The sequence below is a fragment of the Neofelis nebulosa genome, chromosome 10 (genome assembly GCF_028018385.1).
Source record: "Neofelis nebulosa isolate mNeoNeb1 chromosome 10, mNeoNeb1.pri, whole genome shotgun sequence".
Lineage (NCBI taxonomy): Eukaryota > Metazoa > Chordata > Mammalia > Carnivora > Felidae > Neofelis > Neofelis nebulosa.
The window spans coordinates 75,658,969-75,675,158 of record NC_080791.1 but is presented as its reverse complement, the minus strand read 5'-3'; the positions used below and the strand labels follow the sequence as shown (position 1 = coordinate 75,675,158).

Here is a 16,190-nt window from a genome sequence, read left to right as displayed (position 1 = left end):
TACTGACTGTTGTTTCTCCATCTATAAAATGGGGGCGATGTCTGTTTTCCTCCCAGGGTTATGGTGAGCCTTAAGTGAAACAACACAGGCGAAAATGGTCTGTACTGTTATGGAATTGCAAAAGACAGGAATGAATGGACACTTTGGGGGGAAGGAAGAGGTTTGGGGCTGGGAAAACAAAAAATAGGATGAGAACACAGGTGGGGAGAGATCAAGAAAGGGCTCTAGGAGAGGGGTGGGAAGATACAGGAGGCAGAGGAAGTGGGAGTCTGGGGAGGAGGGAGAAGTAAGATCTGACCACATATGTAACATTCTAGAGGAACATAGGACCGAGGTACTCAGTGAAGAATAAAAGTGAGGTAACAACCAGGGGAGGGGTGGGACACTGTCCTGGGTTGTGGAGAGGGTCAGCAGACATGTCACTTTAAAGAGGAAAGGTGGGAGAAGTCAGAGCCCTTGGTCACTAGACTTCATCAAGCAGGGACAGGTGAGGAGAAGACATATCCAGCATAAACTGTTGGGTCTTTTCTCTAACAGCTGTAGGAGTTATCAGGGAGCAGGACCGCTTATAATAAAAATATTAAGTGGATTAGTCAGTTTCTTTCTGATTGCATTGCCCTCTCATCATTAAAAATTGAGAAAACGTCAATGCAGTTTGAAATCAAGAGATACGCTTCAGCTTGCGGGGAGAATATGGCAAAGCCAATCAATTTAAGACAGTTTACACAGTGGATGAAGGAAACAGGGCCAGGGCAAAGACGGTGAAAAGAAATGACTGTTAACCTTGCCATTTCAAAGGAACGCCAAGGTTAAATTTAAAGGACTGAATTTCCATTTATCTTAATTCTTTGATTGCCACCCAGGCCTCTACTTGTAGGCACTCGTACCTTCCGTTCAGTTAAAGACAAAAACCTAACCCAAGAAGACTAGCTATTGAGAAGTGTTTTTGCAAACTCAAGAAGAAGCCGTGTTTGCTCTGAAGAGCTAGAGGTTTGCATTTTGCTGTCGAGAGAAAGGACTGACTTTAGGTCACGAGCAACTGTGAAAACACAGGCCGAGAGGCCGTTCCGAGCCTGGTTCAAAGCCACACAACAGCCTTCTTACCAAGTGCCATTCTCACATTCCCAGGAAAACAAACACGAGTGGTATAAAAACACCCAGAGAAGGTGGCTTTGAGTAGTTTGGCCTAGAAAAACAAATACAGCTTGGCCTGTGAGAAAGACGGCAGACAATAAAACACGTTAGGGCTGCCGGTGGTGTGTGGTAAGACTAAATGTTTACTTTGAAACAATACTGGATTTCAATGGCTTTTGTGAGGAGCAGAACACACTTTTGGAATAATAACGATGATGTAAGAGACCTCACCCTGAGTCTTCTGGAGCAGAGGGTAGAGTTCCAAATGGCCCAGCGTAAGGCCCTTTGGGCAGCACAAGGCCACTGGAGGAATTAACCCAAGTTTTCTGATAAGTCAATTCATATGTAGGGGGCACCAATTGAGAGCAGTAATCCTTAACCAGGGGAGTAGCTCCAAAAATCACCTGAGATGGGGCTTGCTATTAAGTCTCACATTCGGATTATATCCAGATTGCCTCGCTGAGTTTGGGGTTTGGTTTTGGATTCGAATGGTACCCACATGAAGACTAACCCACGGAACATCTCTGCGTTGTTTTTTTCTTTTAAATAAGTTCTAAGCTACAAAATTCAGATCTCAATCTTTGATGTTCTTTTGATAGCGTTACTGACGGTGGAAGCAGAAAGGAAAACAAAGGAGGATAACGAAACACACAGTGGCCTGGTACATGAGGGTTTAAAAAAATTCAAACACTCCCAGAAATGTGAGAGAACTCAGGAGAATGAACAATGGTGACAGAAGTTACCAGTTACTGAGCTTTTAATTAAGGTCAAGTACCACATGAAGCATTTCATGTGCAGATTTTAAGAGAAATAGTTTCCTTCAGTTGACTCAGGCTCAAGCCAGGCATTACCTGGGCAAAAACCCCAGGCAAATGATTGCTTGGAGTACTGACTCAGCTTCCTGGTCCAAGGAAGACAACATTTTGAAGTTGCTTTTCATCTTACCAGCATACTATGGGGTTGTGCAGGCTGCTTTGGGACAGGCTCCCACACATGTATCTGTGGTCTCAGATTGGCCCACGCGCTCCCGCAGGAAGCCTTGCTTCAGGAACATCTCAGTGCCTCCTAAAACCGCAGGCTCTGCCTGCTAAACTTCAGCCCTCCCTGGCTCATAGCTCTTCAGCAGGGCTCCTTTGCAGACCAGAGGTCTCTGCCTCCACTCGGACCCCTTAATTCCATAACCATGCCATAGTCAGGAAGCTTCATGAGGAGCAAATTGAACCACCACACTGCTCTGCTTGAAACACACAGATTCAGTAGGAAACCCAAACTCTCCCCCTAACAGCCGGGAGCCAGTGTGATGTGACCTGCCCCTTGCTTTTCTTTGCTGCCTCTTCCTGACTTCCTTCTCCCCTCCACCCGTGCCACTGCCCCATATCCAAGGCATAGATTCTAATTACAATGAGCTTACTTATACTTTCTAAATGCACCAAGACTTCCCCTTGGGCGTCTGCACAAATACATGTATGTGTACACTGGGTAGAACGCTGCCCTCCCCATGCACCCTCCCCTATACAGCATCCCTCAGGTCACCTCCTCCAAGAAGCCCTTCCTGACCTCCCCCCTGCAACACCAGACTGAGTTCTGCGCGCCTCCTACATGTTCCCACAACCTTCTGCCTCTCTCTCTTAACAGTTAGCCTATTATAGAAAAGTGTTTTGTCTCTCTGCCGTACCAAAGAACACGAAGATGACAGTGACGGTGTCTGCTCTGCTGTTGAACCCACAGTGCCTGGGGCATAGTTGGCACATAAACAGTTGTTGAATTGAATGCTGGTTGGCAGCCCTTCCTGAACACGTAATTGTGCATATTATAATTACAGAACAGTCAGCTATTTATCTGGAGCCTTCGCTTTTTTTTTTTTTTTTTCTCCTGAAGATGAACATTTTCAGAAAGAGGAAGAAAAGGGAAATGAACTTTTCTGACCACTTAATGGATTCCAGAACTGATCACCAGACGACCCAGAGAGCGAAGTATCACCATCTGCCACTGCACAGAGGGGCACGTGCAGGCTCAGAGGTGAAAGAAGCTGCCGGAAACACAGAGCCGGAAAGTGCCGGAGCGGACATTTACACCCACGATGCTCAAAGCTCCTGCCCTTCACACTGTACTGCTTCCATGGTGCTCGGGGGCAGGTGGCCGTGAGGAAATGTCGGAAGGGAGCAGTGGCTGCCCCCTTCCCATGGCTACCGCCCTGTATCTGTACTCACATTTGCTGTCAGCTGGGTGGTCAAAGCTGAAACCTTTTCCTGTGAGGCATCCAGCTCCCGCCGCAGCTTGCGAATCTAAAGACGGCAAGGGACAGAGTTACTTGCTCAAAGCGTCCATTCCCAGCTGGAGCTGGGTGAAGTAACTGATAATAGTGACAGAGGAAATCCAGCCGGCAAACTGTTCCTTACCTCTGACTGGCATTTTTCTTCTGGCTGTAAAGAAATCATAAGGGAAATTAGACCAGTTGAGGAACAAAGAACAGCGCAATGCAGCCTGTGGCGAATAGCACATTTGGATGCTTACAGGAATCCCGAAGTTATGAGTTTTGTTCCTGGTGTTATTTTTTTGGATAAACTGGTTCAGTTAATTTGACCAATCAGAACGGCCAAATACAAACGGCATATTATTTTAAGAAATTAGGAAGACTTTTGGTTGTGATTTTGGTTGTGAGGAGCCCCTCTGCTCCTGTGTGGAGATAATAAGTTTGGGTGCTCAGGAGAAGGTGTGATGAGAAGGGGATGAGCCAGGGTAGGGATGCCAGATTTAGCAAATAAAAATAAGTATATCCCATGCTATACTGGGGACAATTTATATGAAAAGGTTATTTGGTTTTTGGTTTTTTTTAATGTTTATTTTTGAGAGAGGAGGAGGAGCAGGAGAAGAAAAAGAAGGAGGAGGAGGAGGAGAAGGAGGAGGAGGAGGAAGGGGGGAGGGAGGGAGGGAGGGGCAGAGAGAAGGAGACACAGAATCCAAAGCAGGCTCCAGGCTCTGAGCTGTCAGCACAGAGCCCGATGCAGGGCTCCAACTCACGAGTCGTGAGATCATGACCTGAGCTGAAGTTGGACGCTTAACCCACTGAGCCACCCAGGTGCCCCCGAAATTATTTGTTGTCAATCTGAATTTCTAATTTAACTGGGCGTTCTGTATTTAATCTGGCAATCCTAGCTGGGGGAAAAGGACTGTTCACGGGGTAACTGCCCATGTCATTCCTCCCTCTCCTGTTTCCGGGGCACTACCTCTGAAGTGAGGGAAGGTGGGAGCCCCATCAGCCTGTCTGCTGATTCCCCAGGTTGTGAGGAAGAACGGGCCTTCACCTTCCTGCTGCCCCAACTCAAGTCCCCCAGTTTCCTGCTACTCTGGGAAGTAAAAGTGAAGCCCGTGGACCCTTGACTGGCAGAATCTTCCATCCAGGGCCCTGTGTCTGTGGTGACACAGCCACCTGCTAGCCAGGGACCATAAGACTACCTCTCTCCTCCTATAGGGGGAACCTGCAGCAGGGGGAACCTGCAGCAGGGGGAACCTTTCTTTCACTCTCCTTGGGTTCTCACAGGGGCCCAGAAAGGAAGAAACCCCCCCCCTCCCCCAATTCTGGGCAATGTTGGAAGTGTTCCCACCTTCTCTCCACCCCTCCATTTGCACTTCCCCAGGGTTGGAGCAGTGACTTGGGAGCCAGGTAGGCAAGTGAAAATCAGTAAGGACTGTTTTGTCCTTGGGTGCTAGATGTGTGTCTTAAGCCAATTTCACCAGTGATAAACCCATTATTAAAATATCAGCATCTGACTCTGGTGTCTACTTTTGTATTAGTTCAGAATGCAGAACTACCGGTATGATTCATTAGACCCTGCAGAGCCTACACCCATCGGCTGGGGCAGGTGGGGGCTGTTTCCTGCCTGGTCTCCCTTCGTCCTGTTCCTCACCCCATTGCCCTGACTCCTGATCCTCTCCAGGAGGGTCCTTCCTCCAGCTGGCTTCGAACAGCAGCAGCTGGGTTTTAGGAACACGGGGGCCAAATCGTTTAATTCTGGCAGTAACCCCACAGAGTAGGTCTGTATTCCTTCTGAGGCACAGAGAGGTTAGGTTATCTTGCCTGAAGTCACACAGCTGGACACTCTCATCTAAGAAACACTTTCAGGAAAATGCTGGGAGGTGTCCTCAGGACTTCCTCTTCCCTCTCTGGGAATATTCACCCATCCCTCTTTGTTTACCTGTTCATCCATTCATGCCCACTACCACCACCTATCAAATATTTGCTGATATCCTACTATGTGCCAGGCACTGTTTGAAGAACCTGGGATACAGCTGTGAGCATGACCAAGTCCCTCACCGCATGTTGCTTACAGTCTGGTAATAAGTAGCATTTATGGAATGCTTATCGCGTGCCAGAGACTGTTCTAAGCCCTTTCTACTTTTTAGTCTTCATAACAACCCTTTGGGTAGGTACTAACATTATTCACTTACATTTCGCAAATGAGGAAACTGAGGCACAGGGAGGTTGAATAATTTGCCCATGGTCACAGCTATTAAGAGGGAGAGGTGGGACTGGACCCAAGGTAGTCTGGCTCTCGAGTCTAGGATCTTAACAAGCACATTCTCCTGCTCTTTTACTACGGCTACATTCTTATGGAGGCCTTCCAGAAATAAGGTCCCTGACTTTTGAGTCTGACCCAAAGGACAAAGTTAACAGTGAGAATGTTACAGCTATCTAACATTTGGGCGGCTGACGGAGGTCGGTCAGCAGGCTGAACCATCCATATAGGATGAGCCCCACTTCTAAACACTCCTAGGGGCGCCTGGGTGGCTCAGTCGGTTAAGCGTCTGACTTCAGCTCAGGTCACGAGGATCTCACGGTCCGTGAGTTCGAGCCCTGCGTCAGGCTCTGGGCTGATGGCTCAGAGCCTGGAGCCTGCCTCCGATTCTGTGTCTCCCTCTCTCTCTGCCCCTCCCCCGCTCATGCTCTGTCTCTGTCTCAAAAATAAATAAAACGTTAAAAAAAAAATTAAAAAAAGAAAGAAATATTAAAAAAATAAATAAATAAATAAACACTCCTATCCACGGGCCTAATACTCCCCCCCTTCCCCGTACCTCTGCCACTGTCAGTCTGCCCACTGTCTCAGGGTTGGACCCCTGTTCTTAATCTTACCCCCGGCTGCTGCTCTGGGAGCTCTTAAGTGAAGCTAGGAGCCTCCCTCCATTTAGCAGTTCCTGCCCTCTACCGGCCAAGAAAGCCGGTCTAATGCCCGATGTGGCACCTTCCATTTTCTCCACTGCAAGGCAAAGTCTACTCCATGACTTCTTCATGGCAGTCGCTCAGCAACTGTTGCCTTTTCTTTCCTTTATAATTAAAATCACAGGCAATTTTCAGCCAGAATGAGCATTCTTGAATATCCAAGAATTACAGAGATTTCAGGGAAAAACCTATTATCATCCAATAAGAGCCTTCAACAGCACTCAGCTCTTAAACAGACTCTTTGGTCTGGGTTGGTGGCAACTTACGAAACTCCAACAATCTCTTTTTAGAACGAGAACTTGTTCGCTTTAACATTTGCCAAGGTGTCTGAGTCTCAGAATTCTATTATTACCAAGTGGCTGATAACAGATGAGGGACCACATGTCCACGCTTGGTGGCAGCAACGTAGTCAGATACAGTTTGGAATTCGCAGACTACTCTGGCGTGGAAACAGGCAAATGTTAGACTTATTTTTTTTTTTAAGTCTGCAAAAGTAACCTATATGCTCAGAGAAGGCACATGTAGAGGACAGTATAGGGGAACCTTTGATCAATGACTTGGTGGAATGTCAGAAGTTGTGGGCACCTACCTCTGAGACCACTGGCTTCCTGACAGCAAGGACAAACTGACAACTACCCGGTATAATGACATAATTTGTACAAAGTCATATAGTGAGGAAAAAAACAAAGATTAGGCCTCGGGGCTCTTGTCTAGTTACACATGAAGTTGAAACTTATTATTAGGTCTTTGGTAACGTGTGAATTTTTATCAACTCAGCGTAATTTGAAATTTCATGAAAACGTCAGCTTCCTGTCAACACACCCAGAGCAAGAGCGACCGAAAGGTCTTGGATGCTAAGAGCCTCCAGCGGGCTGCACGAAGGCAGTGCAGCCAGGAAACGCAAGTGATAGCTTCCTAGGTCCGAATTCTCACAGCGGGGGGATTCATGCTCTTTCCCTTCAAGGCTGGCCGGTGCAGGCTGGCCCCCATTTCTCACTCTTCTGAGAAGAACCTTCCTGCTCTGCGCTGACGGGAAACCCCGGGCACTCCGCTAGGAAAACAAGGGGCTTGGGGATGGCGATGCCTGTGGTAGCCACTCTGCACCCACCCTATGGAACTAGGGTCCCAGGTCCCAAGGTGTCCTTGGGTGCGTCTGGCTTCCTCCTTCAGCAGCAGGCTCCTCTGCCCACCCGCACCACATCCTTGGGGTGTAGCCCAGAGCCTCACATCCACACAGGGCCAGTAAATCCTGTCAAAGCAGTAAATCTAGGTTTGAAAGTACTATCTTGGCACCCATGTCGCAGAGTTGCCCTCTAGAAGACAGGACTTCATGTATGTACTAGTTGAGATTTAGAAGGTCATGTCTATGGCTTTCTTAGTAGGTAGTGGCTTCGGCAATCCCTCTTACTAACGAAAGTGAGGACCCCGTGATGAAATTTTGGACAAGGTGACCGGCTGAGGAACGAGGTGTTTGGAGGTGGCAAGGTGGGTCGGAGCAGAAAAGATCCTCTCCAGGTCCTTCAAATCAGAGCATGTCAGCACTCACTGAAGTCTGTTTGTGCTTGCTATCGGCCTAAGAAAGAGCAGTTAGGCTCTGGTCTCTTTAACTTGACTCCAGCATGGTCTTTAAACTTATAAGGGGCCATAGACAGTTTGTCCCGCGAGGTCTCTAGCCCAGGAGCCTGGCGTTACCAAAAACTGACTTATTAAAATATCTGTCCTCCATGGAATTAAGGGCTAAAGGATTTCCAATTCTTAATGAGTAAAATGATTTTTTTCCCATAGGAATTCCCAAGTTAAAAATTTTAAGATAAATAGCCATGCACAGAGCTATAAAAAGTAAAAACCTCTGAACAAATCCAGTACCATCTTTCGATTCCATTTGGCTTTTGTTCAGTAGACCACTCAGTGATGATAGCCAACCTTCGAGAGCTTACTCTGTGCTGTGCACACTGTATTTAGTGCTTCCCATGCATTTTCTTATTTCATTCAAGCCTATTTTCTGAACACCTACTATATGCTAGGCTTTGTTCTAGGCACTAGGAATGAAAACAGAAAAAGTCCTTGCCCTCAAGGAATTTATACTGTCGTGAAAGGCCATCTCCCTCACAGTAGGGGCTGCTATTCTTTCCACTTCACAGATAAAGAAACTGAGGCAGACAGAAGACTAAGTTATTTAAGGCCTTTCTTTTCTAAGGCTACCAGCAGGTGGCCAAGGCTTTTCACACATTCTAACTAGTTACCACCCAAAGCACAATGCCACTTTAACAAAGTGAGCTCCTGACTTACTGGTTGATACATTATGATCAACAGCTGTTTGTGAATTTCAACTCTTGTTCCCTATTAAACGATTCCCTTATAATGGAAATGCTTTCTCTAGGAGAAATGACTTTATATTTTATTCTTGATACACTTGATAAAGGAGCCCCAGTTCTCATGATCATAGCAATGCATACAGCATTGATTTATACTCACCGTAGAATAAATTGAAGACGTGCTGGAAACCAAGGAGAGCGAGGATCCGTGAACTGTTTAGAAAGAAAAAAAAAAAAAGGTGAACTGCACAACCGGCTACTATGGAGTCTAAGAAGGAGAGAGGAAGAGAAACTCAACATTATAGGCAGCTTAATCTCGCCTGGACCCAACTTTTCCTCATTTGGTGACAGAGTCAAATAAAATAATTTGCTAAGGGAGTCTCTTCTCTTTTAGCACATTTTTTTCCTACAACCTCTAAATACCTTTCTCCCCTATGAAAATAACCCATGATTACTAAATAAAAGTTTTCAAGTACAGAGAAGTGTTAAAAAAACATACTCACTGCCATTATCTACGTGACTCATAATTCTATTACCCAGAGGCAACCTGCTACCTGTTCCATTCCAGCACATTTTACTCCTTTCTTTTTTTCTAGCATATTCCTTCAGGGTTGAGATTGTGTTGCACATCTATTCTGTACCCTGCTAGCAACTCTTACTTGTGTATGCACAAAGATGAGCCGATTGTTATCAACACAGGAGGCTGGCTGCTGACCATAGCAAATTCATTCTAGATGTACTTGTAGTAGAGCACTTGTCTAGAAGATACATCTACCGAAACAGAGATTCTTCTTTCGATTTCTACCATGTGTACAAAATGACAAGCAAGCGGTGTCCTCTTTTTCATTCCTGACTGGTACCTTTGACTTAGAACCATCTTCACACCCTCTTCGCGCCCCTTCCTGTCCCCAGCCAGGGGAGACATTTTATTGTTTTCATACAACTTTAAAACATGATCTTTTCTTGGACTAAGTATCCCAGCTGACTTCTCTTTCTGGGAACTAGATTCTTTAACGACATTTTCTTAGGAATATCTCGACAACTTTGTGAAAGATGTAAATATGCCCGTGGAGACATCAGAGACCTTTAATTGGGCACAGCTTTCCTGACCATGAGTGGAATGTTCTACCCCCACACTCGCTGTCCCCTGTGGTCTGAGAGTGGGAGGCTGGGGAGTTAACTTTCCACGTGCACTAAACGGCTTGCACTTACCACCCAAGAAGCGAGCTCAACTTAGATCAGCAGTCGGCAGAAGCTACCTGCCCACAAGATATCCGACCAACAGTTCAGCCCGCCACCCAGGTGTCTCCACACTGTGTTCCCATAAACCTCCCGACCTCCAGCTCTTCCTTTATGCGCTCCTATCACATTCTGAATCCCGCACTTCTCTCTCGAGCATGCCCTTCATTGCACTCATCTGCCTCAGAGTCTCTGCCCACGCAGTTCCCTTTGTTTAGGACGCTTCTCATTTCTGCCTACCCACATCGCCAGGATCAGCTCAGACAATGTCTCTCCATGGACCTTTTCCTCGTTTCCCTGCCTGCCGCCACTGGATGCACCTCCTCCCTCCTCTGAACCCACACAGTTCCTTGCTTGCCTGTCCAGCCCTCTTCTCTCTTAGAAGGAGCCTGCTTTTCTGAGGCTATCCTTATACCATCACTCACATCCACCTTCCTTAGCAATGCTTAGGGTTACAGATCTTCTCCACCCACGACTTCTCTGGCCCATGGCCCATAAGAAATCAGTTTATGGTGTTCATGGCCAATAACAGCTTTCAGTGTTAATACGTTCAGATGTTAGCAGACACCTCTCATGCTCCAACCTAGTGGCCTAATGTTCTAAAGGGGTAAGTAACTTTAGTCCCATGACACGGGTAGTAGGGGCAGATTATACTGGAGGCCAAGTTGGGGGAAGAGACGTGGGTAATACGTAGCCACCCTTCGGTCACACTCCTTGCTCAGCCAGCACGGGGCTGCAGTGTGGAACTGGGCTGCTGGAAAATGGAACTTTTTTTCTTCTCTCTAGCTTGTACACACAGACTTACTGACACTGCCTTCAGCAATATCCTAGTGCAAGCTTAGGGCCGCAGGCAGAGAACAGCATATCTGGCAGGCTTCAGTGGAGGTAATTATTTTTCTCTGCAATTAACTCCTCTCACTTGGTAAATAGCAATAGCAAGGCCAAAAGAATAGCAATCCAAAAGAAGATTTCTTGATTTCCAGAGTCAACCCCAAACTGAATGTGGCTTGCCTGAACCATTACAGTTGGCCTTGTTTCAAGTGAACTGAACCAAATCAGAGCCTGGGTTATGTGGCTTGGATACTTTTGGACAGCAAAATACACACAATGCCTACAAAGCCAGAACAGCAAAAGCACGCCATGCATTTCCCACCCTATACCCATAGCTCTAAAACTCTGAAGCTACGAGGCCCAGCAGAGGCTTGTGTGGGCCATCTCTGCCCGAGTAATCTGAAATCCAGAGAGGTTAAATGGTCTGCTTAAGGTCACACAGCATTCAGGAACGGGATTGCTGATCAGAAGTCTGGAGATACTTTTGCCCTTGATTTACTGGTTCTACTGGATTTACTGGCTTCTGAAAGGCTTTTTTTGTTAAAGCCTTCTGGTATGTTTTAGAATGGTTTCCCCAGCCCCTCATCCAATGTACACAGACACAAGCTGCAACCAAACAAGCGAAAAATGCATATTTGAGAAAAACATGGTTTCACCCCCTCTTTAAGCACAGGTAGGTGTGTGTGTGTGTGTGTGTGTGTGTGTGTGTGTGTGTGTATAGACACAGTGAAACAACAGGGAATATTCTAGCCAATAAAGCAATCAAATGCCCCTGCTGCTACACCTGGCATCTCATGTATATATACATATATATATTCAGCTTCATATTAAAGCACTTTCTCATTTACACTATTGTTTGAAGTGATCCCCATCACCACAGAGAATTTGTAGACACCGTTCAGATGGCAAATGGACCACCCTCTGGAAGGTGAGCATAAGTGAAAACAGAGAACACACTGATGAAGGATCAGGTAAAAAAAAAAAAAAAAAAAAAAAAAAAAAGCCCAGTTGTGACCAAGGCAGAGCCAAATGTCAAGGTAGGACTGAATAGAGAAACAGAAGGCTGAGAATCAAGAGCTTAGGACCTTAGCCCCCAGGCTACTTCTTCTTCTGCCTGGATTTTGCCATAAATAAAACAGCAATGAAATGGCCCTTGGGGAGGAGGATAAAACCAAACATGACAATTTTAACAATAGCCACCACTGACTGAATACTTGCTATAAACCTCTTTCGAAGTCATTTTGCATTAAATGCTTTCCGGGATTTATCTCACCTAATCTTCCCTTCAATCCTCTGAAGCAGGTACAATTATTTTCTACCTTTTAGCGAACAGGAAATAGGCTGAGCGGGGCCAAGTCCCTTACCCAAGGTCTCATTCATGGCTAACAACAGACATGTCAGGATTTAAATCACAAATACGACTCAGGGGCTAGAAACACAAGTAAATTGCAAAAAAAAAAAAAAAAAAAAAAAAAGGATTTATTAACAAGCTGTTCTGTTCCTATGGATTCCATAAGAACCGATTTAGATTGCACTAGCAATTAGGGATGATTGGTAAAGTCCCTGGATTTTTTTTTTCATCCAAAGACATACATTTTAAAAATGCCTCAAGCATCTCCCTAAACGTGCGCTATTAAAGTTGACTCTGAGTGCATAATGCATCTGATGGAAATTAATTTACCTGAAATAACTTTGAAAGGTTGCATCTGGGCCATGCCTGCATCTAATCTACATATTTATGATTCCAACTTCCTTCAAAATGGAAAGTGCTAATTAAATCCCACAAAAACCTCACACAAGTACTTGTGCTAATTCTTTTTAAATTTCTATCCTGCTTTCTGGCAGATGATATACCTAATGGACTCTTGTAAGGAGGTTCCATTTGGCCCAAACATGAGATGTAAAAATTTCCCCCAACTGTTTCCACAACACGGGGATTTAAAAATTCAAAAGGGGGGGCGGGACTCTTTACCCAGCAGAATTGAAAACACCTAACTGCACAAGCTCTATTTTGTTTTTGTAATGTAATATCCCTGGGAATAAAGAAAATCAATTTGATGCAAAATTTCCCAAAAGATGAAATTGTTACGTGTTCATAGTATATCGACCGCAGTCCCTACCTTCTACCTCTCAAATTTGAGTTTTACCTCTGCCCTTCAGTTCCACATCACCATGAATCATTAGGGTTTACAAAAGTCTAGACACTGCTTGTGGGCAAGCATTTTTTATCAATGTCACTTTGACATCCCAGATATTCAACGGTTGTGCTGCCTGACAGCTTGATTCCAGATGGAATAAATAAAAGCTCTCTGATGATGATACTGTAATGGTTCTGGATCTTTATGAGGCGAAGTCTGCTTGTTTGGACAAGTTTCAGTTCTGAACACGGTTCACTCAGGTACACACATGACAGGGAAGATGAATAGAGCACAGGACCCACTCCCTATGGGAGTCGTCACCGGGAGGGCTGGGGGATGCTCTGTGGCCATGCTTTGGCCAGCACACTGACTAGAAAAAAGTTCAAGACAAACCGCCTACTCCTTCACCTTAGGGTCAACATATCCACTATTACTACTGCCCTGAGTGGTTAGAGAGCTCATTTCTAGCTCTTCAATCCAGCAAAACACTCTTCGGGAACTCAGGTTCCACCCTTCCTTAATCCTCTGTCCCAGCAGGCTCCCAAATATGGATTTACAGACTTGCTCCCTGTCACTCACTGGATGTCACTGGACGCAAGTGACACATAAATCAGGGTGAAGGAAGGGACTGAAGTCTCTAGGAAGATGAACCAGGGGGCTACTGCCCTGTAACTAAACTATTACAATTTTTGTAAACAAGTATACTGGGCAAAAGCAGAAGCTTTTATTCGGTTTCTTTCCCTCTTGATTTGTTCAGGGATTTCTTAAGACAAGTTTGTTCTCTCCTCCCAGAAGGATGCTGGGCATATACTTTCCCACTCTTACAGGGGCTGGGAGTAGGGGGAAACACCCATAACACCCTCCCCTCCTCCACATTCTCTTCTGCCACTGACACACACACACACGCACACACACGCACACGCACACACACACGCACACACACGCACGCACAAGGCACAACTAGAGCTATGGCTTTAGCCTGGGCTTCAATTGCTCTGGGAGTCCCCATCCCCTAGCTAGGGAGTCCTAGTTGCCTAGCTGCCAAGACATCTCGGCTGACACTGAGTCTACAGCCTAGGACGTATAATAATGTTACTAGGTTAACATTTGTATATGTTATTGAATTCTCATAATTTCACGAGCTGGTTTCTATTACCACTCTCAAAAACAAAAAACAAAAAAAGGAAGTACAGAGACACGAAGCAACCCGTCCAAGATCATATACCCAAGTTGGGGCACTAGATTCAGACCTTTGAAGTCTTCCTCCATCTTTTTAACCACTAGTCAAATGAGGACTGATTCTAATGTCCTGTCATTCCCACCTTCAGGAAGCTTTTCAGGGGTGGGGCTGATGCCCCTCCACAGCATTTTGACTGCTTGCTTCCCTAGCTCCCACCTTAAGTGAAAGAACAAAGGGACAGAGAGATGAACCGAGTTAGGAAGACAGCTGGCAAAGAAGCCCACAGCTATGTTCTCCCAAAATTCTGATTAAAATGAACAAAACATAAAGATCCGACCCGTATTCACAATTTGTGAGCAAAGAAGAAAAAGGGCATACCTGAAGGGAAAGGGTTTAACCGAATAAACTTAATAAACTGAGAGACAGAAACTTCTGGAGCTGCCCACAGGCCCCCAGAGCCACAAGGGTGCGTCAGCACAGGGAAATGCACTAACTCTCCAGAAACTCACTCTGCCAACATGGTGAGCCAGCAGCGGAACCTCAAGATGGAGGCACATGCCAAGAAGCTGTGGCCCGAGTCCAAGAGGGAGAAGCCCAGAGTGGAACTTGGTCAGCTCCAAGTTCACTCATGTTTCTTCAGAAGCCTCTTCCCTGAAGTCTGCGAGGTCAATGACGAGCCAGACCCTGCTATTCAGAGCTCCCCAGCCCCAACCCCCAGAGTGAGTGAGACAGCTGGCTAGAAACCCTTAGAGGTGGGCTCTCAGGTCATGAACTTGGTGTGGAGGGCCAATTAACCACACTGCATAACCTCAGATGGTAAACCTCCTTGCTTACCTTCTTCAAAGCCATCCCGGAATGAACCCGAGCGGCTCATGGTTCTGCTCTTCTCATCCAGGGACATGGAGCTATTCCGGAATCGGCTGTCCGTGTACGGGTCATACTGCCCATCAGCATTGGAGAGGCTGTGGGTCCTCAGCATGGTTGGGTTGGACAAGCTCATCTGGGTAACAGTGGTGGGACTTGCTGGAATAAAAGGAAAGGAACCGAAAGGTTGGAAGTTCACGTCTCTGTGCAAATCCTGGAAGGGGACGGCGAGGGGACTGATTGGTATCAGCCACATCTGTCCATGCCAACTTCCCTCCCTTGTCTGTTTTCTAGAAGGTAGTCACACCAGCATTTGAATAACAAACTGAGAGCTAAAAATAAGGGAGGAAAGGTGGGTCAGTTCCAAAGCAAGGCTCTGGGCTTCAGCTTTCCAATTTGGCACGTTCGGACAAGCTGGTGTCACCTTCCAGGCATGAGCTAATTACTCCCTGGGCTCATCTGGAACAACTCCCTCTACAGCCAAAGCCCAAAATAGTCCAACCAGGCTTTTGATCAGACGGGAAGCAATTGTGCATGACAAGACTCCGGGAAGGAACAATATGAACACAGGTCTCGCTGCCTCCAATGGGGCCCACTTGGTAAGGGTGCCTCAAAGAGCTTCAGTGCGAAGGGGTACATCCACCTTGGCTCAAACGAGCTTTTAAAATTAAAAGTCCTTTCCATTTCAGTACAGTACAGTATTTCCAAAGTATCCATTCACAGTTAATTAAAAATGAAAAGTCAAGCCTCACTTGATTACAAGCCACACCTGTCCTTTAAAGATTCTGTGTTTTGGGGCACCTGGGTGGCTCAGTCAGGTGAGCATCTGACTTTGGCTCAGGTCATGATCTCGCATTTCGGGAGTTCAAGCTCCACACAGGACTCGCTGCTGTCAGCCTGTCAACGCAGAGCCTGCTTCGGATCCTCTGTCCCCCTCTCTGTCTGCCCCTCCCCCACTTTTGTTCTCCCCAAAATAAATAAATATTAAAAAAAGATTCCGTGTTTATTATTCACAATATTCAGAAAAGGCTGCCCTCTGAAGAGTGAGATGAGATTGAGCAAGCTGATTTCCCCCCCATCGGTCTTTGAAGAGTGAGCTCCCATCCTTCCAATCATTTTTTAAGGAATGTTTACTGATTTATTTTGGGTGGGGGAGGGGCAGAGAGAGAGGGGGAGAGAGCAAATCCGAAGCAGACTCCGTGCTGTCATCGCAGAGCCTGACACAGGGCTTGGTCCCGTGAACCACGAGATCATAACCTGAACCAAAAGCA

The 16,190-nt window shown here is 46.2% G+C and overlaps 1 protein-coding gene across 15 annotated transcripts in view; it reads right to left on the bottom strand.

Annotated features, from left to right (window-relative positions):
* NAV2 (neuron navigator 2) overlaps positions 1–16,190 on the bottom strand; it is a 741,392-nt gene that overhangs the window by 41,899 nt on the left and 683,303 nt on the right. For all 15 annotated transcript variants that reach the window (XR_009249837.1, XM_058688453.1, XM_058688452.1 and 12 more), the window contains 4 exons: positions 14,890–15,078; positions 8,828–8,880; positions 3,534–3,557; positions 3,345–3,419 (listed from right to left, as the gene is read on the bottom strand). Coding sequence is in view for 14 of the 15 variants with exons in the window: in XM_058688453.1 (XP_058544436.1) it covers positions 3,345–3,419; positions 3,534–3,557; positions 8,828–8,880; positions 14,890–15,078 (341 nt within the window). In the remaining variant the exon portion in view is untranslated. The remainder of the gene's footprint in view (positions 1–3,344; positions 3,420–3,533; positions 3,558–8,827; positions 8,881–14,889; positions 15,079–16,190) is intronic.